Source organism: Sander lucioperca, chromosome 11, assembly GCF_008315115.2.
Source record: "Sander lucioperca isolate FBNREF2018 chromosome 11, SLUC_FBN_1.2, whole genome shotgun sequence".
Taxonomy (NCBI): domain Eukaryota; kingdom Metazoa; phylum Chordata; class Actinopteri; order Perciformes; family Percidae; genus Sander; species Sander lucioperca.
Window position 1 is genome coordinate 523,391 of NC_050183.1, and position 27,056 is coordinate 550,446.

A 27,056-nucleotide genomic window follows, 5' to 3' on the forward strand; every position below is an offset into this window, starting at 1 on the left:
TCCTCTGCTTGCAAACAGCATGCCAAATGTTATAACACATAACCTTTAGTTGTTGTTTTTCACTTCAGTTATGGTGCTCCAAACTGGAGAGAAGATCCTTTCTCTGGTCATGCGTTGAAGTGAAGATTTGTTTCTGTTATGTAAACTATGTCCTCAAATTAATTTACTTTGCTTGCTACTCCTTGTATCTGGGTAAATGAAAACTGGCAAGGAAGGCAACGATGTCAGTACTAATCCCTCAGCTGAATGCCAGGGGTCATAGGATCACTTGCGCAAGATTCCCAAAACCCACTGAAACTCTTTCTTTTGCTTTTCTCTTTCTCTCTATTGCTGTCGTGATCTCAGTCACTTGGCTCGTGCCGACAGGTAGCTTCTTTTAATATTCTTGCACCATGTCTGTTGGCTTTTTAAAGCTTGTGTTTTATATATTTTTTCACACAAATAGAAAAAAGGTCTCTTTTATGTTAAGGTATAGCTTGCTTAGGGAACTGCTTTGAATCAAGTGAGGACACAGAGAACCCTGTTGTATATGATTTGGATAAAAGGACATGCTCTTGTAGTCACAGGACTCCTCCGCCGCCTGTTATGTAAGGAGTTTTACATATGAAATGCTAACTAAGCCAAAGCTACTGAGGCTTATGTAACATGAATGTCCATTTCTCTCAGAGCTGAGGGCCGGAGATGGTCCCTGGCATCCCTCCCCTCGTCTGGCTATGGAACCAACCCGCCGAGCTCCACTGTCTCGGTAAGTCATCCCCAAAACATGTCACCCTCCTCCCCGGTCGATAGATGTCGGCCAGGCAATTCTAACACCTCACTCAGCCCAAATAGCACATTCGTTTATGCAATAAGGGACGGTGAATGCCAAGCCCGAAATGACAAATCGCTAATTGTTTTCCTCCATCATCTGCTAATTAGTCATTCTCTCAGTCTGTGGAACTCGGTGTTAGAGGTATTGCACATAGTCTGTGTGTATGCATGTTATTGAGGATATGAAGTAAAGTGTGTGTGTGTGTGTGTGTGTGTGTGTGTGTGTGTGTGTGTGTACTAAGTAAATCTCAAAATATGCAGGATATATTTTAGGAATGTTTTTCGGACCAGAAATTTACTGACTGTCAGTCACTCCAAATCCTTTCAAAAAGAAGAATACATATTTCAAATATTTTACTTTAATTGTATTCGTTTACAGAATGATGTAATGAAACAGCATTCAAATGAACAGTTTGCGGTGGGGGGGGGGGTTGAGTCTGAGTCTGTGGTGAAAGTCTGCCATGTGCAGCTATTATAAGAACGTTTCTGGGGGAGACCCGGCACAGCCCAGAGGTCAGTGGGGACAATAGTGCTCTTCAGTGGCTCTCAGTGCCCTCTTTATACTAAGGCATTAGAAAGAGACTTCACAGATGCCGTCCCTCTGGCCCCCTTCTGTTCAGGACTCGTGGGCTGCAAAATTGAACAGATTGCAGGCAACGTACACCATGTCCTGTTCAGTTTGAAAAGAGTTTACTCAGCGCCTCAGTAGACATTGAAAATAACTTGTTTCTACAAATAACAATGCCTCTGTAGGCCTCATTATTGTTTACACCATTACTGGAAGAAATGCTTTAATTATTGGCTGAAGAGGTATTAAGTTCATCTTTCCTCTTTGACTGCTATTCTAAATTCATACACCAGCTAAGTTTGTGTGTGCACTATGCTGCTGTCATCATAAACTAGAAAGTAAATATGAATATGTAAGTGAACTATTTAAATCAGCCAAATGCTGGTTTAAAAATGTTATATGAAGTGATTTAACATAAATAAATTATAACCTCATTCATTTTATGTTTTAAATGCAGGAGCCAAAAAGAGTGATGCCAATGAAAAGGCATCACTGTGACATCAGTTAGGTACTAGCAGCTGATCCATATTAAACTGACTACACAAGATGTAAAGGCCCAGTATAAACATTACAGTGTGGTGTCCCTCAGAATTTACAGGAGCAACTGTCATTATCACTCGTGTAATTATCCAAAGAATTATCTCAGGTTGGCTGAAGAGTTGATAAACGTGGCTTGTGTTTTGGCGAAAAAATACCAGCTGATGAATGTGAAGATTTTAATGTGTTGAATCTAGAAATGAAATCATTTCCTTGACTGTTGGATCCCTCTTTGTGGCTGCAGTCCTCCTCATCCTCCCAGGAGCGTCTTCACCAGCTTCCCTACCAGCCGACTCAAGATGAGCTGCACTTCCTCTTCAAACACTTCCGCAGCACAGACAGCATGACCGACGAGGATGGGCGGCCGTCAACGGTCATACGACCACGTTCTCGGAGCCTCAGGTAGCTAAACCTGATTTCATCTCGCATTGGAATGAGTCTTGTTGCCTTCTATAATGCTACATATTATTTATATATTTGTTTTAGGAAAAAGCTTACAAGATAGTTATTGCTCAATATATCAAAGATTTTGATTATTACATCTTTCTTAAATGTTGGTCTTAAGTGTGGGATAGCCACTTTTCTTGATGCTGAATTTGACCTTTTTTAATGTGTCTATTCTTACCCCATAGATCCACTCTTGAGATGTGCGAAGTGTTAGTGGGTTAAACTTGTGTTCACCACATATATATTATGTATTTTCCCATGAAATCCACTTGTTGTACAACCCAATCTGAACCAAGTCTAAACATTTGTTTTTTATTGTTTCTTGGCCTGTCATTAAACAAATGGAATTAATATTTTATACAGATTAAATGCAGTAATTCTTCCTGAGGGGTTAACATTGGACAGTGATTGCATGTTTTGCACTGTTCATAAGGTCCTTGGTGTCATTATGTACTGGTAGACTGTCATATGTCAACATGTCTGTGTATCGGTATGACCAAGACAGATTCACAAGCAAACGCAGCATTTGGCATCTAAAGGGCCTCCGATAGATTACACATGCCTGTTGGCTCTGCTCTGCGCTGTTTGTGCGATGCCGGAGTGCTCTGTGTTCTGGCACAATGGTGTGCCGTGCGTGGGCATGCTAGCTAACAGAGCGCCTCAGGGATCTAACTGCTGAACTGCAGTCGAATGGGTGGGGGACAGATGCAGAGAGCCTCGGTGAAGATGCAGAGAGCCTCGGTGAGCTGTGAGATGTGTGTTGGGCAGCAGCCATCCAGTCTAACAGAGGCGTCTTTCATGACAAAAAAATGGCTTAGGGAGCCTGTTTGCATGTGATGTTCCCTCCATCTGTTCTGTTTGAAGCTTCATCAAGCAAGATGTTTTTGTAAAAATACACCGTCTCATCGGCCTAAATACTGAGGTGGTGTTGCAGTAAATGACTAATAGAGTGATGTTGATGATTCACACTGTTTGGCCAGAAGAAACCTCTTTCAGTGTAGAAACATCAAAACCATTAGTGGAGTAGTGAAACCACTCCAATTGTAGCTTTACCACCTTAAATAACCTGTTTGTAGGATTTAGTGGCATCTAGCAGTGAGGTTGCAGATTTCAATCAACTGAATACCCCTTCTCTACCCCTCCCTTTCCAAGTGTGTAGTAGAACCTAAGGTGGCCTTCAGGTAACGTCAAAACGTGAACGGCCCTCTCTAGAGGTTTTGGTTTGTCCGTTCCGGGCTACTGTAGAACAATGGCGGTGCAACATGGCAGGCCCTTTGGAAGAGGACCCGCTCCCTATGTTGATATAAAGGGTCCATTTAAGCTAACGAAAACACAATTCATAGTTTCAGGTGATTATACATTAATGAAAACATAATAAATATTATATTCCATTTCTGCCAATAGATGCCCCCTAAATCCCACACACTGGTCCTTAAGAGCTACTGAAATAGAATGTTGGCTCACAATATTGCTTTTGACAGGTTGAGATCAAGAATACAAGTGTAGATGTTGACCTCACCAAACTATGATGGTAAAGTGTTTGGGTGTATGTTTGGGTGGACTGAACTGAATCGACTTTTGGTCCTCTCTAAATAACCTCGATGACATAACCACTTTCACACCCCATTCCAGCTTAGTGGAGAATTGTATTCAATCATGTATTGGTAAAAATCTAAATGCATTTAATCAATTAAAATATACAGTAGTAATGTGTTGATGTTTGTCTTTTGCAGCCCCGGGCGATCCAGTGTCTCCTTTGATAATGAGATTGTCATGATGAACCATGTTTACAGGGAACGTTTTCCAAAGGTACACTCCAGAAAACTGTAGATTATTCATGTAGCAAAGAATCTGTACATTGCTCTTTTTTCAGTGTTGTCTTACCTTAAAATAAAGTTTGATTGTTACTCCTCCTGAAAGTAGTGAAATCCGAAGTGTCTTCAAACGTAAACTATAAGTACAGAATGGAAACTGAGGCTGAGTTTTGAAAGCCACAAATCTCAGCAGGTGTCTGACTGTTGAATCACTGGTAATGATCAACAACCATATGACTCCACCCACAGAAGTATTGTGGACATTTGGTGCTGCAGAGAGTAAAAATCATAATTACTGGCCTTTTTAAATGCCTTAACTGTGTGTTTGTGTGCTTGTCCTCCCTGCAGGCCACAGCCCAGATGGAGGAGCGCTTGTTTGAGATTATCACCCACTGCTCTCCAGACAGCTCCCTCCCGTTGGCTGACGGGGTGCTGGGCTTCATCCAGCACCAGTTGGTCGAGCTGGTTAGAGACTGTCTGGACAAGTCCCAGACAGGCCTGGTTACCTCCCGCTACTTTGCTGAGCTGCAGGAGAAGCTAGAGAAGCTGCTTCACGAGGTGGGGAAACAGCCAGCTGATTTGGGTCCAGCAGGACCGAAGTAGAAATGATATGGGTCCAAATGGCTTCGATAGTTGCAAGAAAATATAATTTAATTGTATACTGCAGCTTTAAGCATCAGCTGATGAGCTACTACATGTGAACTCAACGCTCTGATGCGATGAAGTTATGAGGGGGGATTGATCGAGCCGGGGTAATGTGCAAACGGGCACGTCACTCAATAACTGTCTGATAGCTAGAGTAAAAGCACACACAATAAATTTGGTTGTAATTGTCAGTGATGGTGAGAGGTGCTGTTGTCACAGATCTTATCTGTTGTGATAAAATGTTAGTTTCTATAGCAACCTCTTTTCCTGTTACTGCTGTCAGACAGAAGGCATGGCCGACTCGCTGTACCTCCAGCTGAACTGATAATTCTGTTCCCATACAGTGGAACAACACACACACACACACACACACACACACACACACACACACACACACACACACACACAAACCTTGTTAAAAAGTAACAGTTTCAAGGATGAAATTACATTTTCAGTTATCTGAATTCTCTGTGACTCTTAATTTATGGTTTAATGTATGTAGTTGATACTTCAGTTTGTAAAAGCTGCTACATTTTTGTTTTAAACACTCTGGTAGCTCCTGTCTGGGAAATGTCCTCTGGTGTACAGAAAGTTACCCATTTTGTGCATTTGGCAGCAAAGATTGAACAAAAAGACCCTCTTGCACTGCCTCCTGATCTTTGCAACAAAAGTAGCTTTATGAAAAACATTTGCACAGCGTACAGGAGATTTTAATTTATTTGTCAACCTCCAGTCATAGCCAACATGCCTGTTACCTCAGGTGAATTTTTTTCAAGTGTGCAGCAGCTTTACTGTTTGAGCTTTACATCAGACAGTTTGTAATAAGCAGAATAACTTTTATCTTGTTACCATGAACAGTGAAGAGCGTCACCTACAGGAACTTCATCAAGAGAAAATTGCAAAAAAAGATTGATCGATCTCTGGGAATTGTAGCACAGAAACACTATCGTGGTTTACCACTTTAAACAGATTCTCCGAACTGACTTAAGACTTGGTGAGCATGTGAGGATTCTGTATTTTCAATAGTAGGACACACGGCTGTATTGGCCTTGTGACTTTCTAGTAACAAGACTGTTATTCTCACACTTCCACATTGTGACATTCACATTGGATTGTGGGTCTGGCATGACCAGAGGGTGAGAGGATAACACACATAAACTTACATGTAAGTAACAGACCATGGTTCTCCCAACCATTGGGAACTTTGGAGAAAGTTAAAGGAATAGTCTGGCCTTTTAGAGATGCGTGTAGGTGGATTTTGTTTCCTGGACAGAGCCAAGATCGCGGTTTCCCCGTTTCCAGCTTTTTTCCTAAGCTAAGCTAACTGGCTACTGACTGTAGCTTTATATTTAACAGATAAGAGTAGTATCAATCTTATGTTCCAGGCTGTACAGGCATATGACTTGAACACAAATGCATAGTATACCATGCAACCAGTGTTTCACTAGTGCTAACTGTCACGGCAGTCTACAAGTAAGGCAGGGGATGATTCATTGAGACCCACCCACCCAGTGATTATTCTAATAATTCCTCTTGGTTTAAAGTGATGTCTTCTCTGACGCATTTCTGTCAGGCAGCGTCTGTTTTCATATTGTACGTATTGCCATACCCATCTGCTTTGAACACACTGTGCTTTATTGATATATTTCCTGTTTCAGTACGAAGCCGTTCTTCTGCTACAATTTCTTTTTCAGGGGTGGAGGAAGTGGCACTATGTGTGCCCTCCTTTTGATACATTATTTTCCACTAACACAACTAAGCCCTGATGACAAAGGAGGTTTACATAATTTCTGCTCACCAAGTTTTTAACATTTCATTAGCTTCATAGAAATACACAGTAATGTGTTATTGATGAAGTATATTTGATTATTTTTTATATAGAAATTATAGATTATCCATGATGCATACATGCCATCTTTTATCCCACAACTCAATGTGGGAACATCAAAATTGGCATTTTCCGCCTTTATATTAAAAACATCTGTTATTAACAATTTCATTTTTAGGAATTGTATTTTAATATACTTCCACAGTGCAACATAGTGTGCAGAAACTAGAGGAAGTTTTATATGGCAACATATTTGATTAGACATTTCATGATCTTTTTCAACATTTCTTTTTTGTTTTTGTGATGAGCCAGTTGGTTGCATAAATAAACTTGAAAAATGTTTTCGCCCCTGCACTCATGCTGTTTTGCAGGCCTACGAGCGTTCTGAAAGCGAGGAGGTATCCGTCATCATCCAGCTGGTGAGGAAGATCCTCATCATAATCTCTCGGCCTGCTCGCCTCCTAGAGTGTCTGGTAAGCTAAGGAGGGTAAAATCTCTTTCTAATTGAAAATAAGATTACTTTGATTAAAACGAGTAGAAATCAGATCACGTTTAAGTAGGACAGAAACGACCTTCATTCTTTCTCAGAAAGTGGAAGTGTATCGCCAGGAACATGAAGCTGATGATCTTTAATGGAAGACAATAACACTAAACTTTCACTGTTTCCCTGTCAGTAGATAAACATACCCAGTTGTCAGTAAGGTCTATGGTAAATGGGACATTGTCTCTGCAATAACATATTGTTGAGTTTTTAAATGTATTTTTTATGCTTTGAGCATCACAAATTAAATTCCATTCACTTGTGTTGTATTGGTGTGGTGTAAGAAAGCTTAGTAGCAGAAATCTTAAACCTCAGCAGATAAACCCAAAATATCTGCATGTTTAAATACCACTAGAGTCAAATTTATCTTTGTGGTGTAGGTGAATTGACCATATAAATCCCTCAAAGACTAGTCTAAATCGACGATGTTTCATTTCCGAAATTGTTCAGGTGCCATTGAAAAGTCTGCCGAATGTCTTTCATTTTCGGCCGGATGTCCAACACCTTCCGCTTTCTTTGTGTTGCCATTCTAAACTCCGGTTGATTTATGAGAACTGGTTAACTGCTCCTCAGATCTCTGCAGGGTAAATTCAGACAGATTAGACATCTGTCTAATCAGATTGTTTTTGTTCCACGACTAAAACAACCTTTGAACGTACACATGTTCCACCAAAACAAGTTCCTTCCCGAGGCTATTTTGCAGAGATACCGTTGCTTCCTCCTCCGCAGCGCTGTGAAGGAAAGTCTGGCAATGCGAGACTACTCAAAGACTAACCCAGTATAACACTTGTTTTCTTTTTTTTTTTCTTCTGTACTGATAGTTGAATAACCCAAATGAAATTGGTGTAAGGTTTTAACTGTGATAGGCCTCATAACCTGCCAAAAAGCCGGTAGTATTAACATTTCCAATTAAAATACCCCTAACCCTCTTGATGTTTTAAATTAAACTTCAGTAATCTTAAATCATCAACTCTGGATACAGGCCCGATTATTATTGGTCATTCAGCTAACGGGATGACTACTAGTATGTATTTATGTATATCAAAAGCGGCTGGATTTGAAGCGTCTTGGATGAGATGCTGGACATCTTTGAGAGTATAGTTGCCTTTGACTTGTACTGCTGATACAGATTAAACACTTGCTTTGAGTTCAGTCTGGCAGGATATTGGCTTCAGCCAGTCCATATTAATGAGACTTGGATGCTGTTGACAGGAGTTTGACCCGGAAGAGTTTTATCACTTACTTGAGGCAGCAGAGGGTCACGCCAAAGTTGGGCAAGGAATCAAGACGGACATCCCGCGCTACATCATCAGCCAGCTGGGTCTGACACGGAACCCATTAGAAGGTAAAGGACTTCTCTGCCATGAAGTGAGAAGCCTTACATTCTGTTTACACTTCTGTAGCATGAAATTCAGGTTCAGTTGGTTCAAGAACTTTAATTAAACTTTAGGAACCAGTTTCTGTGCAGCTAGATAACATTTACAACACAAGACAACCCTCAGATGGGCTAACAGAACATCAAGTTCACCAAAAAGTTCCTAACTGTGTGTGAAATAAGAGTAACCAAGACGGAGGAGGAAGAGGTAATGGTGGGAGTTGAAGATTCTTTGCAGTAATATTAAACACTGTCTTTCTCTATCTGTTTCTAGACATGGTACAGCTTGAACAGTATGAGGCCAATCCTTCAGTGTCAGTGGAACCAGATGGTAATGTGGAGGTAAACTTTCACTTTTATTATTACTGACTACCTGTGAAAATTTGATTGATTGGAAGAAGATATGGTTTAAGATTAAAAAAATAAAAAATAAAATAGATAGTAAGAATAGATAGTAAATCTCAAAATTGCTGTGAAATCTGTCACTGCAAAAGTAAGCAGTTTTTGTTATATTGCACCAAATCCCTAATTCATATATATAGACAAAATGGAAAAGCTATGTTTTCAGTATTTGGACTGCAAGTTGGTTCACAGGACACTTCATGTAGCAGACTGCAGAACAAGCCCTGGAACATGAATTATACTGTAACAATCCTAATCATTATAATAACAGTATTGCTTCTACTGTGTTGCATTTTGCCCATAAACAGCCAATAGCATCTTGTTTCTGCTTCCTCTTTATAGAGTAAAGCCCCACAGATGCTGACACCGACTCGAAGAAAACCTTTTGAGAGTGATTTTGATACCATCAAACTCATCAGTAATGGAGCTTATGGGTAAGAAGAAAGGCCCTTTGTTTCAGCTGTCTTTGCTTTTTCTTGGCATTGTTTATTCGTTTTGCAAAACATTAGTTGCACACTTTTTTTATTCTTTTAAACCAAGAGCTACAAAAACCTCAAAGAGTAATAACAAGTCAAAAGGCATCTTTAGGTTCCTCGCTATATCACTAAAGGATTCCTTAAAGGGTAACTACCATTTTTTTTTCAACCTATTTTCCTATGTTTTTGTGTCTAAGTGACTGATGGGAACAACACATTTTGAAATGGTCCAGTATTAAGCAAGATGGCTTCAGTCGGCAGCGGCGAAACAAGCTACGATGTAAGTTAATAGGGCAATTGTCCAGCTTGTATTTACCTTGACAAAAGTGCTCGTTTTGCCACCGACAGGCTCAGATTAATATTCTAAGTGTCTGACAACATTTTGGAAAGGATTTCTAAGGAGGTCGACCTTTCTGTTGAAGAGTAAGATCCTTTTTTGAACATAAAAACATCTGTGAAATTGCGTTCGCTAAACCCACCAGACTCCATGTAACTAAACAGTTATTTTAGCATCATAAAATACACTTCATTCAAAGTCGACAGAAACAAAATAAAACTATGAAAAGCCGTTTTGGGCCGTCTTTCCACTTTTCCAACCATCTAGTTTTGGTTGAAACACATAGTTTACCGATTTACATGTGAAAATATGTTGGCCCTATACATGCTAAAAATATTGTTTTTTTTAAATGGAGTCTGGTGGGTTTAGCGCTAGCAACTTCAGAGCTGATTCTGGTTAAACAGAAAGCACTCAAAGAGGTTTTAAAGGTCTATCTCTGAAGGGATCCTTTCCAAAATGTTGTCAGACACTTAGAATGATAAAATGAGCCTGTCAGTCGCAAAACAAGCACTTTTGTGGAGGTAAATACAAGCTGGACAATTGCCCTATAACTTAGATTGTAGCTTGTTTTGCCACTGCCGACTGCAGCAATCTTGCTTAATACTGGGCCAATGTCAAAGATTGTTGTTCCCATCAGTCACTAAGACACAAAAACATAGGAAAATAGAGTGCAGGTTGAAAAAAAACGGTAGTTACCCTTTAAAAATCTACAGCATGCTAGAAGTTCCATGAAACATTTTCAGCAAACCATAGCAGCTTCATTGCATTCTGCTTTAAATATAAATATCTTGTCAGAACTAATTTCCTCCTTATGCTCAAACCCAAATATCGAGGGGTTTCCAAAGGCAACTTCATGCAGAGATGTCCAATCTATGCAATTGTGGGTTGAATTAGATTAAGGTGAAGGGAATCCTAAATCTCATAAGTAAAAATGAGACTTCTAGAAGCTGCTAGTAGCCAGTGAAAAATTTGTGTTTGCGCATGTTTTCAATGAGAATATTTTCTTGAAACCTTGTTACTGTTGAGTGTGAAGATAAAAGGTCTAATGTGGCTCACGTGGTTTTTTTGACAGGGCCGTGTATCTGGTCCGTCACAAGGAGACCCGCCAACGGTTTGCCATGAAAAAGATAAATCGTCAGAACCTGGTCCTGAGGAACCAGATCCAGCAGGCTTTTGTGGAGCGAGACATCCTGACTTTTGCCGAGAACCCCTTTGTTGTCTCCATGTTCTGCTCTTTTGAGACACGACGTCACCTCTGCATGGTCATGGAGTATGTGGAAGGTAAAGCAGAGAAAGACTGCTGTGAATAATCTGGGTTTAGAAATTTGGCTCTGTCTAATCAAATGTGGCTTGCACTAAGTGGTAATGTAGAACTAGAAATAAGGAGTAATTAGTCCAGGCAACAGAAATCAAAATGAACACCAATGCCCATGGTTTTCTGTTTTTCTGTCCCATTTAAGGTGGAGATTGTGCGAATTTGCTCAAGAACATGGGCCCACTACCTGTAGAAATGACAAGGTTGTACTTTGCTGAAACAGTCCTGGCCCTGGAGTACCTTCACAACTATGGTATTGTGCATCGGGATCTCAAACCTGACAAGTGAGAGCACAAACAACTCGTTTTTGCATGGACAAGCACTTTCTGTACTAATACTGGCTTCTCATTTTGGAAATGTACTGTAATCTACTGTATGACTGTATGTTGGTAAAAGTATTGACTATTCAAAAGTAAAGTACACTTAGGGGTGGGGGGAACTGCCCATGTTGATTGTGGATTGTTTTGTTTTTCCCCACCCAACAGTTTGTTGATTACATCCATGGGCCACATCAAGCTGACAGACTTTGGCCTGTCTAAAATTGGCCTGATGAACATGACCACCAACCTGTACGAGGGTCATATGGAGAAAGACACAAGAGAGTTTGTAGACAAACAGGTGAGACTGGTTTGAATGTAAGCGACAATACATTTTTTTTTTGTATGTAAGACAAATAACACTACTGATTATGGAAGCAGCTGTTTCTGTTCCCCACAACTCAGATGTGCTGGTTTGCTTGTGCAGGTGTGTGGCACTCCGGAGTACATTGCCCCGGAGGTGATCCTCAGGCAGGGCTATGGGAAGCCAGTGGACTGGTGGGCGATGGGGGTCATCCTATATGAATTCCTGGTCGGCTGCGTTCCGTTCTTTGGCGACACACCTGAAGAGCTTTTTGGACAAGTTGTCAGTGGTAAGCGCCTAATTGAGACATCAATCTTTTATTTTCTAATATTGTCAGAAAATCTTTGCAAGCTTGACAACTTGGATTTTGCATAATTTCTTTCATTGCACATAAACAATAATATGTTGTTTGCCAAATGCCACGATATGGAAATAATTCAATGCCAGCAGGGATTGTCTTTGAAGTACAAACTTTGCTGTCTTCACACTGAATTTCAAGCACAGCAACACCTCCAGAAGCTATGTTATCATTAGTTTGTTCTTTTATTTGTGAATATCTATCTAGTTTGTTTTTCTGGTTTTTTTTTTTGCAGATGAAATCATTTGGCCAGAAGGAGACGATTCCTTACCTATTGATGCCCAGGATCTGATCACCCGCTTGCTCAGACAGAGTCCTTTAGACCGACTAGGAACTGGTACTGCTCATTTTATTGCTGATTATTGCTGATACTGAAAAATTAGGGTGTTTTCTCTCAGGAGGGAAATTTAAAACGGTGACTTTCTCCTAAACATAATTATATTAATAAACTTCAAAAAGTACATATGTAAAACCAGAATTAAACAATTACGTGAGAAAATGTTTCATTTTGAAGCAAAGACATTTGGGAGATAATGTATGTGAGAGATAGATATATAAATCACCTATTTCTCAGAAGGAATTCAATTAACTTTAGGCCATGCATTAAATACATTTTGCCTCTTGAGTGTTATTGAAGTCACATTTTTTTTTAAACTTAATCCAGTATTTAATTGGCTGTGTGGTTGTAGGCGGAGCCCCCGAGGTCAAACACCACCCCTTCTTCCTGGGTTTGGACTGGAATGGACTCCTGAGGCAGAAAGCTGAATTCATCCCTCAGCTGGAGGCGGAGGACGACACCAGCTACTTCGACAGTAGGTTACATCCTGACGTCAGGCTTAAAGAATGGGTTTTCTTCCACATTTTAAACACCAGAACCAAAATACTGTATTTATGGTGGCTGTTTAAGCTCTATTGTGCTGTACAAATGTAAAAAACAGTTGACAAATGGGAACTCTACAGACTATGAGACTATGTTTCCTCTGAAAATTTGAGTTTCTTCTCCTCTTCCTGTTTTCAGCTCGCTCAGAACGTTACCATCATTTGGCGTCTGACGAGGATGAGGAAACCAATGATGAAGAGTCTTCTTTGGAAATCAGACAGTTTTCTTCCTGGTCGCATCGCTTTAGCAAGGTAAGGGCTGCATGTGTTGGAAGACAAGAGCTTTGGAGGTTCAAACATGTGGTACAGAAGAAACTTCAGCATTATTTCTATGGCTATTAACAATAGGGGTGGGAATCACAGGGTACCTCACGATACGGTACATGGCTCACGACACCGATAATATCACAATACAGCAATTCGCGCGCGCGCACACACACACACACACACACACACACACACACACACACACACACACACACACACACACACACACACACACACACACACACACACACACACACACGGTCCGGTTCTGGTGGTCGATGAACGCAGATATGTGCTGATTAGCTCTGCCACACTGCCATGAGGCTCCGTGAGGCTAATGTCTGATTACTCCACATTGTCATTGTGATAGTTTGTGATTACATTCTGAATCTGCAACGTTCTCTGTCAGGTAAATATAGAAGTACAATGTCTTCCTCTGATGTAGACGTAGCCTACACTGTAAGTCAGTAGTAGGCTATACAGTGGAGCTGCATATTAAGTGGTTTGGGGTCCTGTAAGTAATTTTGGGGTACAATTTGGTTTTGAAGAATTCTACAAGCAGTAGCCCGTTCCAAACAGGCACATTTTCAAGGGGCACTGTAATAGTTCATTCAAATATCGATATTTGGCACCAGCGTATCCATTATTGTGTTGCACAAAGGAAAATATTTTGCCGTATCAATATTTTGTCCCTTCCCTAACTTTACAATGCTCACTTAAGTATGTCAATATTCATATTTAAAATAAACATGTTCTCATAATTGAAGACCTCATGTTGTGACAGAATTTAGTAAAAGATAATTATTGCCAGGTCCCACTCTGTTATGCTGTTGAGATAAAATATTATGTTTATCAAAGAGTGAAGGGTCTCTAATGCTGCTAGACGGTGCAATACATCATCTGAAAGCTGGCTCTCTGTTTCACACCCTCTCTCCTGTTCAACCTTTCAGGTGTACAGCAGCACAGAACATCTGGCAACGCCATCCAACCTCAGCTTCTCCTCTGACCGCAGCCACAGCGAGGACAAGGAGGACCGCGGGGACATAGGAGGACTCAGTTCCTCCCCGAGCCCAGCAGAGGGCAGACATGCCAGACGCATGGCCAGGTAGTGCTTTGGACTGCTTTGAGGTCATCTTAAGGCTTTTTGTTGATTTCTTTTTTGTGTTAACACCTTGTTGCTAGGCTACATGTAAAATTGCATTCTCATGTGTCTGTGTGAAAGCAGCAAGCAGTCAGAACACAGTGTGGTGTTGTGTGATCACCAGTTGATTTACCCGTCGAACTGGTCTTTGACTGTTTACAGCCTTCGCCCTCGGGCCTCCTCCAGCTCCTCCCAGTCTGAGAGGAGCACCAGTCCTCTGGTGATGAGCAGCACCCACAGCCTGGAGACGATGCCCCGCTTTGCCCTCTCCACTGACGATGAAGGTAAATCCAGACTGACCGAATGTTTTTAACGTTTATGTTCACATGTATCAGTGCTTCTGTTAGAGGCATGAACACTGAGCACATCAATGTGTCGTTTACTGTTTTAACCTATGTTACCTGCAGCGGAGGTGGTTGTGTCAAACCTTCAGAGGATCAGGATTCGCAGCAATAGCACCGGGGCCAAACACTCGTCCCCCAACGATCTGGTCGGCCCTCGACGCTTTGGTAACCAGCTGGAGACGCCGGACAGACAGAGGCTTCCCTGTGGAGGAAAGGTTCCCAAGTCGGCCTCTGTCTCAGCCCTGTCTCTCATCATCACTACAGGTACAGAAGGTTATCATCAACACCCAAATGTCCAACAGAAGACAGAATTAACGTGACATTAAGTCTCTAGTGCTACATCTACTCACACGGACTGATGAACAATAATAATAAAAGTGGCTGGACTGTAACTGAAACTCTTTAGCTATATATGTGAATAGACCTCAAATTTATATGGTCAGGAAAATCTACCAAAAAACATTTTATTCATAGGACAACAACTTTCTGAGGCAAAAAGCTGTGAATTGTTCTGTCGACATATTCTAAAAGGAAACGGTCCTGTGTGTGTGTGTGTGTGTGTGTGTGTGTGTGTGTGTGTTTCAGACGACTCGCCTGGCGGCCTCCAGCCCAGTCCCATCTCCCCACGCTCTTTGTCCTCCAACCCTTCGTCCCGTGACTCCTCTCCCAACCGGGACCTTTCGCTCAGCCCCGGCAGCCTGAAGCCTCCCATTGTCATCCACACCTCGGGGAAGAAGTTTGGCTTCACCCTGCAGGCCATCCGGGTCTACATGGGCGACAGCGATGTCTACACGGTGCATCACATGGTGTCGGTGGGTGTCACCTCAAGACTTTAAACTGCATAACAAGACACACAGCTTTAACCTAGTCCTCCTTTAAATGTCATGTGTCCATGTCAAGTAATGTCTTTTACTCGGATGACAGAATAGAGAGGCATAAAAAGAGGGTTATGTAATGCTCAAATTAAACTCCTCTCCTCACACTCACTGTGTTGCTGCTTTAACAGAGTGTGGAGGAGGGTAGCCCGGCTCACCAGGCAGGTCTCTGCACTGGAGACCTCATCACCCACGTGAACGGAGAGTCTGTCCAAGGCCTGGTCCACCCAGAGATGATAGAACTGCTACTGAAGGTAAAGCAACTCACTCAGACTGCTGTGGCAGGTTATCACTATTGACTTTAAGTTGCATTTTTTTTTTTTTTTGTCCTTAACACAAATCAATCATTCTTTGCTCCCTATGAAATGTGCAGAGTGGCAGCAAGGTGGCTCTTCAGACCATAGCACTTGAGAACACGTCAATCAAAGTGGGTCCAGCTCGTAAGACCAAACACAAAGGCAAGATGGCTCGTCGCAGCAAGAAGAGCAAGAGGAGAGATAATTACGACAGGTGAGAATCTAAGTTTTGTTTTTCTGTCGGCCCCTGCAGCTCTGCAGTGTTACTCATCATTTGTTTACTTTGTGAGGTTGGCAACTGGTGGATGTCCTCAGAAAAAGCTATCCTGCAAAAGTCAATGCTCTGTCCCCCCCTAGTGTTAGACACTATTAAGTGAAGTTTAGTAGCAACTTAGTATTATTTTGATAATATCTACTGCATGGTGTGTTTTATTGTGCTGGTGAATATTTCCCTTAACATTTATACCAGTGCTTTTTATGGACTTGTTTTGTTTTAAAGAAGTTTGTGTTTTGAAAATGCCCAGATTTTGGCATAAATTATATATTTGGCACATACACTTGAGAATTATATATATATTTTTTAAATACAGAACAAATTAAACTTTTAAATAATAAAAAGAAATCAATCCATGTAAACATTCAAGATGCATGTTGATTTTGTTATTATTAACAGAGATTCCCAAATACTCTGCAGGGCCATCAGATCCCAGAATACCCCAGAGCTGTGTGTCAGTGCCACTGCTCAACTCACTGAACTACACAATATCACATATCTGACTCTTGTTCCTCTCCCTCCAGGCGACGAAGCATCTTGAAGAAGCTGTCCAAGCAGACCACAGTGATGCACAGCAGTCGCAGCTTCAACTCCGGTCTCCACCACTCAGTTTCCTCCAGCGAGAGTCTCCCAGGCTCCCCGACCCACAGCCTCTCCCCCGGCCCCTCCACACCCTGCCGGAGCCCCGCACCCGACCATCAAGCCTTTGGTGAGCTCAATGTGGCTTCAGGAGTAATCATGATGAAATGAAATGGTTATTGTGGTTCTTGACTTTAACATCTGAAAACCAGGGTTCGGAAGAGACTTTATAGTTGCATCCACAGATGGTACCCTTGTGAGTGTCTTTTTAGAGAACTGGCTGTGTGTAAATATGGTAAAATATTGAGGTTTGTGCAACTTGTCATGTGCAGTATTTGAAACCGTTTTCCTCTGCTTCCCAGACAATAACTCTCCTCAGAGCACATCTCCTTGCTCCAGCTCTCCCAGTTCCCCCGCTGCACACATTCGACCCAGCTCTCTCCATGGCCTGGGCTCCAAACTCAGCACACAGCGCTACACCAAGGTGGGCCGCCGGAAGTCAACCAGCAACATCCCCCCCTCGCCCCTGGCCTGCAACTCCTCATCCTCCACCCAGCCTCTTTCTCCACAGCGCTCTCCCTCTCCGATGTCAGGCTTCGCCAAAACCCTTCACGCCTACCACGGCAAAGCCCTGTCCCCGCCCACCATCGTTAGACACATTGTCCGGCCCCGCAGCGCCGAGCCACCTCGGTCTCCTCTCCTGAAGAGGGTACAGTCAGCTGAGAAGCTGTCTGGTGTGTATCATGCTGATAAGAAGTCGTACACCCCCCGCAGGCACACGCTGGAAGTACCGTTTTACTGTGAAGGGGACCTGCTGGGTGACTCGGAGGCAGAGGGTGCCTCTGGAGGCTCCCACTTTGGGGCCGATCTCAGCAGGCTAGGGGGATACATCGGCAGCCAGAGGCTGAGGGATTCTGGGATTGAACGCTCGGAGCAGCTGGTCGTGATGCGAAAGCTCAATCTATCAGAGCGGCGAGACTCCTTTAAGAAACAGGAGGCGGTGCAGGAGGTGAGCTTTGACGAGCCGGAGGAGAAAACCAGCACCACAGTTACAGAGACCCCCACAGCTCCAGCAACCCAAACACATCAGCAGCATCACAGGACGGCCTGGATGCTCACTCGACCCCAAACCAGCGTGGAGCCGGAAGTGCCGGTGGTGAGGAGGTTCACACTGGTGCCCCAGATCGCCGTGCAGGGCTCAACGGAGAGCGAACAGGATGAGTGGGAACCGTGTTCAGATGGAGAGGAAACCCACGAGACACCCGAGCTGGAGGTGGGCATCACTTCATCTCAGCCACAACAGGCAGGATGTCCTCTTGGTGACAACAGCTGCAGCCAGGCAGCAGAAACCACCTCCACTGGTCCTCAGGTTGGACCATCTACAGAGAAGTCTGAGTGCAGAGAGGGATCACCACAAAAAGGGCATCTGAGAAAGTAACAACTCACCACTTCACTCATTTCAACTGCTCATGTCTTTTCTTTTAAGTCTTTGAAAGTTGTAAACACATTTAAGAAACTTGTCTGGCTGAGAGAGAGTAGGAGAAGATTTTACTTGAATTTTCTAGACGTAAATATTTGCCTCAAGGCATTGCAGACATTGTGATCTTATTTATTACATTTGTAAACTATGATGAGTTAGTAACGGGGGAAAGAGGGAAGTTTGAATAGCCAGGGCTCAACAGTTTTGTATCCATGAAATGTGTTTTTTTTTGTCTTTTGACTGGATTGTTTTTTTGTATAAATGTCTATTTTTTAAATAAATTGTCATAGTACAGAATAGTTTGATAATGCTGGGCATACTTGTTGTAGGACCAAAAGGTACGAGAAGTTCTTGTAGAAACTGCAGTTGTGATTCATTTTTTTTTCTCCTTGTCAGCGTCAGTTTTAGGTCCGAACATTGAAGCTACCAAGAGTGAAATACTGATATTATATTGATCTCCATAAACCTAAGAATGACCTTTGGTTCACACTGTGAACAACATGGTTGATGTGTCATTTTCTGATCAGTTGTATCTACAAGATACAACTACAACATAATACTACAATACTAATATATATATTGTAGTATGCTGAATCAAAGATGCAAAAAAGTATATGTATATATTTTTTTTTTTTGCATCTTTGATTCGGCACTATATTTATGGAGAAAACGTCAAAGCTTCCAAGCACTGATTAGCATGCAGGAAAACAGTTTCTCAAGTTTGATAGTTGCTCAAAACTGGGAAGCTTTGCACAGCTGAAATCCTTCCACTTTGCACTAGTCAGACACCTATTGTTCATTTTACAATCACATTGGTGGGGAAAGAAGCCATGCTGAATTATGGTTGTCTGACAGAAGACAGACATGAAACAATTTGTTGTGTGACCCATGTTTCTCTGACAACTTCTTCACATTTGTAAAAAAAGAAAAAACAAAGAAAAGTTCTTCCATTCACTTGTTGATCATGTCCCTTGCAGTGTGAATTCATGGTCACGGCATCGTTTTTCTTGGGTGTAGAACCGGTCAGTACAGGGTAATATTGCACGCTAAACGTACAATCTGGTGCGACTCAAAAGAGGTATTATGTGCCATGATATCAGTGCAGTGTCCCCTAAGCCATACCAGTGAAGACTGTGAAGTTTAAATCATTTTGTTTTTCTTCCACTGGTATCGCAATCTTAACATCTTATTAAAAATGTTGAGTTTTGAAGTCCTGGATGTTACAGAATAAGACACACTCAGCTTTGTTGCTTTCTCGATATAAACTTGGTGTGATACCATATCAAAGATGTATCTCAAATTTGTAAACACTGATTCAGCATGGCTCTACGTCTCACTGTAATAACTTGTTCTACTCAAAGCATGCAATTTGCAGGAAAAACATTGAGCACCCAAATCAAAGTCTACATCTTCAGAGCCTAGAGGGAAATATCTTTTAAAACATTTTGGTATTTATTTTTTGGTCTTTCCTTACTTATAATAACAATACATTTTGTACTTGGAAAAATGTTGGATCCTCGTGTATTTCTTTGGAGTATCTTCCTGAAAAAGTAGCTTTTCTTTGTTTTTTTTACCTGAGCATGTAAGAGACCCCATGCCTACAAGACCTGTTCCTACTTAATTTACTGTGTAGTGATGTTTACATCGAGGGGAAAAGTGCACTAATGTCTTTTACATGAATTGTGAATGTTGAAGGTGAATTGAAAATGGCAGAGGGAATCCCTTACATTGAATCCAAACCCAGGGCTTCTTTAAACAAACGTTTTATGTCTTTGTATTGTAGAAATATTGATGTATATTTTGATAACAAGGATGTTTATAATTCTAAATGTGTTGAAGGACATGATATGCACAGTGACAATTTGAGGCACCAGGATTTTGGGAAGTCTGACTCGAGGGAATATTTTGGATGTACTTCTCGACTTTTAAGGTTTATTGTCTTATTTGTCAGTGGCTTTTGTACCAACTCTCTCCAGAGTCTTCTGTTTCTAAAGCATCAGAATTGTTAATGTGTAACCTAAGTCCCTCTTCCTCCTTAAATCTCATGATGACCTTTTACGGGATGCTGTTGTTGTGTGGGTGAACAGCATGGGGAGATTGTCCCTGAATGGATCTGTTATTTTTGCAGTCCGACAGAATTGTTTACAATGAACAAACATGCTATGTACTGTACAAACATTTTATATCCTGTGGCTGTTTATGAAGAAACTAAACTCTTTGATACCATGAAAGAAAACAAGTAACATATCGGTTTGTGTTTTTGTTCTTTTAAAAATGTTCATAAAGAGTAATTTAGCACCAAGCTGAGAAGCATTTAGTGTTTTTACATGCCCTTAAGTAACCGGTTTATCATCAGCTTTTTGAAAATGCCTCTTTGTGTAGATGTTATGTAAAGGAGAAACTCAGTTTTATTAACTGGGGCTAAGTAAGGGCTGAGAGGAAACCTGGTTACACAACTAGATTCCTGCTGGGGGAAAAACTGAATTCTTGGCCATATAAACACTTGTAATGTTTTTTTGTTTTGTTTTTTACATATGCACATTTGCATGAAAAATATATACAGGGAAAGTAATGCTGCAGAGGGATGAATTTAAAAAAAATGGTATACGTGTCAGACAAACTAAAACAGCTGATTTACCACTATTGGTACTAGTGGTGCAGTAAGAGACAACCTGTACTCTAAACCAGTGTTTCTCAAATGGGGGTATGTGTACCCCTAGGGGTACTTTGGAGGACTGCAGGGGGTACGTGACATTTTTTGCTATATGTTTTTCAGTTATAAGGCTGTAGTTACTTCTACGGTCTTTTTTTCCCTCCACGTTTGTCGCTTTTTTCAAAGTTTTTGTCGCTGTTTTTGAAGTTTGTCACCTTTTTTGGACGGTTTTGTCGCTTGTTTTGACCTATTCTTGCCTTTCTTCCTTACTTTTTTCTACTGTCTTTTTTCTTTTTTCAAAGTTTTTTTTCTGCTTTTTTCAGTTTGTCACTTATTTGAATTGTCATTTTTGTCGCCCTAGTGTTGCCTTCCTTCTTTCCACTGTTTTTTTTTCGAAGTTTTTATTACTATTTTCGACCTATTCTTGTCTTTACTTCCTTCTTTCTACCGTCTTTTTCCAAGGTTTTGTCGTTTTTTCATCAGCATTTCAATGTTTTCCAGGTACAAGGCGGCAGTTTAGTAAATCTGTCGCTGACATCGCTGTATTGTTCCTCTTTATATTGACTTTTTTTTTTTCTACCAAAAATTATTCACGCTGGTTAGGGGGTACATGGCTTAAAAAAACTGTTCAAAGGGGGAACATTATTGAAAAAAGCTTGAGAACCACTGCTCTAAACTGTACTGTAAAAGAGCTTGATAGTTAAATAAGACATCATAACACATAAAATGTACCAGTCTTACTTCCAAAATGATTAGCGAGAACCCCTTTTGCAGTGCATGTATACCTAATTTCTCCTGATAACCTGGTTTCTTATGTGAACGTAAACGTAGTCGATGCTTGATTGATCGCTACTGGTTGAAAGCTTCAAGCCTGTTTAGCACCTGTAACCACACAGTGATGTGACAGTGGTAAGATAAAAATCTAAATCAACACTTCAGCTACTGGAGGTCAGCAAAGACTAGATTCTCAGCTGGTGTTAAACTTGCTCTTAAAAAACAAACTGGCAGGTCAAACTGTACATGTGCATGTGTTCCTGTGAACTCTTCTGTTCAGTGCATGCTGCATGAGACAAGCACACATCTGTAATACTTGATTGCATGGTATACCGGCGCTGTCGCCCTGTACTGTGTTGTCTTGTGCAACAAATAAAATTTGTATTTCACTTAGTTTGCCTCCACTGGTGTTTTATGCACATTATCTTTGTTTACACACAGTCTGTTGTTGGGTCACATGCAGAGCTCTGATGCAGCTCTGGTGTGGGAAAAATAATCAGGTAATATGCAGGCTGTAACAAGTTTGTGAAAGTTTCTGAAAATGTAGTGACACACAGTCACAGACTGTTAAGAGAGAATTATTTTGTATTACATAATCTGACAAGCTATATATAAGGGTTGCTAATACATAATGCATTTTACATATTACATTACAATAAACATGTAACTCATATTACAGTAATGTTACATTTTCAGTAATAAATGCTACATTTCGTCACCAGCAATTTGCTTTTGACATTTTGCTAAACTGCACTAATAATACATAAAACAATTGAATTCTAAATATAATTAAATTTCCAAAACTGTGATCTGTGTTTTATTTCTGAAATACTAGTACCGGTTTTCTGGGGCATTGAGCTATTGTCAGCAAATTTGCCTTGAAAATAAATAAATAATTTGATCTTGAATCAATCGTGTAAAATTCCTCGTAATCGATTCAGTTACTTTTCACAATTAAGCTGCTATGAGTACACCATGTTTGTGATGCGGCAGTTTTTCCTTTCAGACCGCCAGGTGTCACTAACGTGCTTGATAGACGTTATTTCACTTCACAGAAGAAGTCCCATGTGTGTCCTTCACAACAGCAAACATGGCGACTGCTACCAAAATTATCCAGAGGCTCAGAAATCTTTTATCGGGGGTAAGAAACAAAACTAAGGACAAACTTTATATCCGAACCAGGACGTATTGTAAAATAAATATTAGTCTATCACCGTTAGGTTAGGTCTCATTATAAACTATTGACCAGGACTAATTTAAGAGGCTAACATTGGTTTGATAGTTAACGTTACATGTAAATAAAGATTATTAGTATGTTTTTGATGTTTTTCAGCAGCTTTTAGTAATGTTGTTTCTTTTTTCAGCACGACCTGCAAGCCAAACTGCAGCTGAGGTATCAGGAGGTTTCAAAGAGGTAAGACTTGGTGCACTAACGTTAGCTTCACCCTGTGAAACCATAGACTGTATATAAGAAGTGTGAAACAGGTTCACTTCCCCACAGTGCTGTCAGACGCAACTAAAGACTGACGTTTTATTGTCTCTGAAAATATATAACACAGTTAATAGTGATATTTAAGTGACGTGTTGATGTAGGCTGTCAGAGCAGGGACTGGCACACCTGCCTAGACAGCCTAGTTCGGATCTGCATCACTTTAACCTTCTTGTTGTCTTCGGGTCAAAATTGACCCGGTTTCAAAGTTTCTTTATCAGAAATATGGGTTTATTTCAACCAAATTAACCAAAAATAACATGGGTGGTTCCCAATTACGTTCTTCGCAAGTAAAATTAATGATCACTACTTTCATTGAATTTTGGGTGTTTTATTTAATTTTATAGCATTTGTGGTCTTCCTGGAATGGGGCACTATTGCGCTTTACAGCAGATGAACACACCCACACACGCACATAAATGCACATGCGGAGACACACAAACACCCACCCACACACACATGCACACACACATAACCCCTACCCCACCCCCACAAACACACATTCATACAAACAGCAGCTGAGAACTACCTTATGTAATGGATCACATTATTGTGCTTTCCAGCACTACGAAATCCACCCAAACACACACACACATGGACAACAAACATGCACATGTACACGTGTGTGTGCGCACACACACACACACACACACACACACACACACACACACACACACACACACACACACACACACACACACACAAACACAACATACTGAAATTGGGCAATGGATCGTTATGATTTTCAGCAGATGAACATGCACACACATAAACAGTGTATACACACACACACACACACACAGTAGCTGAGACCTGCAAAAGATGACACTATTGTGCTTTTCAGCACATGAACTTGCGCGCACACACACACACACACACACACACACACACACACACACATACACATACATACACACGCACTCGTTGCATAGGACAATGGATCACACTACTGTTCTTTTCAGCAGATGAACACGCACACACACGGACACACATGTACATGCAGACATGCACACACACACACACACACACACACACACACACACACACACACACAAACACACACAAACACAAACAGCTGAGACCTGCAATATATCACACAATTTAGCTGTCCTGACATAAAAATGTACACAGACACACACATGTGCGCGCACGTACACACACGCACACACACACACACACACACGCACACACACACACACACACACACACACACACACAAATACAAACATACAGACACCACTTCAAGTCACCAAGTCACTTTTTACCTGGGAAGACACCAGGTGTGATTATTGGCTGCCATTAAAAATAATAAAATGATTTCAAAACCATATCCTGACAAATCACTAACATATAAGAGTCAGTGATTATCCACAAACATATTCATCTGATCTTAGCTATAATGAAAATAATTCATAATTTATGCTTATTTTATCCCAAAATTAGGTATTATTTCATGTAAATGAAGTTTATTCACCATAAATTCCAAAAATAAGTGTAAAACTAGTGGTAATGAGTTGGAATGAAGTTGTATAAAAGGTGTAAAACAGAATTGGGTGATAATTTATACTTTATGCTTTATTAATAGGCAAAACAGACCGGGTCAATTTTGACCCGGGAGGACAACAAGTGTGATTATTGGCTGCCATTAAAAAAATTGAAATGGTTTCAAAACAGTATCCTGACTAAACTTTGACTTATACCAGTATTTGCCTTGACATTTGGCTCTCAGGCAGCACCTGCTACCAGACCATGTACTGTGTTCCATTCAATCTAATTTCATGCTTCTGACTATGTTGTAATGCTTTAACCACCGTGTAGTTTTGGCATCCAATAAGCCCTTATAATCATGGATCTTTTACTCAAACTGACCATCCTGGATCTGCTTTTTCTCTAGGACACAGCCACCACCCAAACTGCCAGTAGGCCCGAGCCACAAGGATGCCAGCAACTACTACTACACCAGAGATGGACGCAGAGAGTCAGTACCCGCCACAGTCATCATGTCTTCTCAGAAGGCTCTCACCGCTGGCAGGTAAATGACTCAGTCAGTGCATTTACATGTATTATTTGATTATAACCAGATAAGGACATCACTGTGATTATTACAACTGTCATATTGAACATCTTAACTTAGCTGGATTAAGGTAAAAGGCCAAGCAAGCAAACCTGATGAACAGGGCTGGATTACACACCTATTTTTTTAAACAATTGTGACCAGATGTCTGTTTATGACCAGAAATGTCATATGGTCACAGAGTGAAGTAAATACTAATAGGTGAATTTTGTCTATGCTGCGATATCTTTTTTTAAGGACAGGTAAACACTTAAATCCAACTATGGATATATATCAGAAATGACTGCACATTTTTGCAACACCTGCCACAGGTGCTCCAATGCTTAGATGTATGGATCTCACATCTTCTGGTGTGAGCAGTAACCTCTTGCTGCTGAAGTGTGAAATTAATAAAACAACTAGATTACATCTGTCTGGATGTTTAAGTACCTGTGATATTTTCTTGATTCTTCTAATCTCTTCTAGTCAAGTTGCTGAAGTCCCAAAGCTTTCAGTGACCCCGGGTGCTGTATATAAGGAGCCAACTCTGTCCACGGACCAGCCGTACCTCTGAGCAACTGGGTTTACCCCTTCAGCATCAACAACCTAATTTCTCCATCCAAACCTGTTGTAAAGGCCTGACCACTGCAGGTGTTGGTTGTATCCTGTACAATTGAAAAATGTGAATAAAATGTGCTATATTTAAGATATGTGTGGTTATTGGGGTCATATTATGAACTGAACAAACGTGAAATGGATTTTGAATGAAGTGTCAACTGTGTGATATAATAATATATTTGCCACAGTGCAAGATAGTTTGGAAATACTGAGTGCGAGGTGAGCCGAATATCAGGGAGAGGGACTAAGTAGATGTGTGCCAACAATGCAGCAGCTGGACCCTTTCAAGAAGTGGAGGTTCAAAGAGCCGAGGAGCGGCTTGAACCTGCTCCCCAACTTAGACAGTCCAGCCTCACAAAGTCCACACAACAATTTCATCACAAGAAAGTTGCCCTTAATTGGCTGACAGAGTGTAGATACTATAGTGGTAAACTCCCATTCCATGAAATGGAAATTCCGGATGTCTCATGCATCAGTTATCATTTCATCTCCTTGTATTTAGCATATTAGGTCATAATTTAAAACTAGCATCAGGTTTGAGAAATGAATGCCCACAACAATCCGAAGCATCCATTAAAGGAATGTATGCTTATCATTTTAAAGTGTTATGGTTGTTGAAGCTTTGCTTCTGTCAGTTCAAGCCTGGATTATGTCCCATGTAACTGAAAAGATAAACAATTTTGAAAATGAAATGAGAAGTATTTATGAATGAGGTTAGAGAAAATACAAGTTGCCTTTACAATCGCATCTTTAGTTTTAAACCCCACTAATATTCAATGGGACTTTTTCGTACCTGAGTTTTTTTGCTTGTCCTAAATGCCTCTAATACAAGTTAATTTTGGGCACAATTATCTTCAAACTACAGACATTGTTACAGCTTCAAGGTTAGGTAGACGGCACCTGCACAGATGATTTAAGTTTATCTTCTCAGCATGGTGTGAGGTGAGCATACATACAGACTTCAGTCATGCTCGTTGTGCTGTAGCTGTCTTGAGCATGTGGAGTTTTGACGTTAACAAACTGCAGCACCTCATCCTGAGAGGTCTAATCAGCAAACGCGAATGGAAACGCTTAAACGCTTATATAGGCTTGCAGACATTTAAATACACTGATGTTTAATGACAGAAATTACTTATCACTCTAAAAAGGTGAGCAGTTTTAGAACGCAGGTGTTTTATATCCAAGAAGTCATGTATGTATAGGTTATTATGTTTGGTACCAGATTAGAACATATTTCAAGCTCATGCTGACATTGAGCAG

At 40.9% G+C, this 27,056-nt stretch overlaps 2 protein-coding genes across 5 annotated transcripts in view; both read left to right on the forward strand.

Moving 5' to 3' along the window:
• The window catches only part of mast3b (microtubule associated serine/threonine kinase 3b), a 34,551-nt gene extending 15,732 nt beyond the window's left edge, over positions 1–18,819 (forward strand). For 2 of the 4 annotated variants that reach the window (XM_031307251.2, XM_031307253.2), the window contains 24 exons: positions 346–366; positions 667–745; positions 2,160–2,317; positions 4,096–4,171; positions 4,525–4,734; positions 7,021–7,122; positions 8,403–8,535; positions 8,840–8,907; positions 9,310–9,401; positions 10,853–11,061; positions 11,241–11,379; positions 11,581–11,713; positions 11,840–12,005; positions 12,310–12,411; positions 12,764–12,886; positions 13,093–13,205; positions 14,171–14,325; positions 14,524–14,645; positions 14,769–14,969; positions 15,291–15,517; positions 15,712–15,834; positions 15,954–16,090; positions 16,675–16,859; positions 17,092–18,819. In XM_031307251.2, coding sequence (XP_031163111.1) covers positions 346–366; positions 667–745; positions 2,160–2,317; positions 4,096–4,171; positions 4,525–4,734; positions 7,021–7,122; positions 8,403–8,535; positions 8,840–8,907; positions 9,310–9,401; positions 10,853–11,061; positions 11,241–11,379; positions 11,581–11,713; positions 11,840–12,005; positions 12,310–12,411; positions 12,764–12,886; positions 13,093–13,205; positions 14,171–14,325; positions 14,524–14,645; positions 14,769–14,969; positions 15,291–15,517; positions 15,712–15,834; positions 15,954–16,090; positions 16,675–16,859; positions 17,092–18,167 — 4,150 coding nt within the window. In that variant the 3' untranslated portion in view covers positions 18,168–18,819. The remainder of the gene's footprint in view (positions 1–345; positions 367–666; positions 746–2,159; positions 2,318–4,095; positions 4,172–4,524; positions 4,735–7,020; positions 7,123–8,402; positions 8,536–8,839; positions 8,908–9,309; positions 9,402–10,852; positions 11,062–11,240; positions 11,380–11,580; positions 11,714–11,839; positions 12,006–12,309; positions 12,412–12,763; positions 12,887–13,092; positions 13,206–14,170; positions 14,326–14,523; positions 14,646–14,768; positions 14,970–15,290; positions 15,518–15,711; positions 15,835–15,953; positions 16,091–16,674; positions 16,860–17,091) is intronic. The other 2 variants (XM_031307252.2, XM_031307255.1) reach the window with 2 other exon arrangements.
• Positions 18,820–22,598: 3,779 nt separating this feature from the next.
• Positions 22,599–25,884, forward strand: ndufa7 (NADH:ubiquinone oxidoreductase subunit A7). Its single transcript, XM_031307500.2, has 4 exons — positions 22,599–22,777; positions 23,001–23,050; positions 25,020–25,157; positions 25,665–25,884. The coding sequence occupies exons 1-4, from the start codon at positions 22,727–22,729 to the stop codon at positions 25,750–25,752; spliced, it is 327 nt and encodes a 108-aa protein (XP_031163360.1). The 5' UTR covers positions 22,599–22,726; the 3' UTR covers positions 25,753–25,884.
• The last annotated feature ends 1,172 nt before the right edge of the window (positions 25,885–27,056 follow it).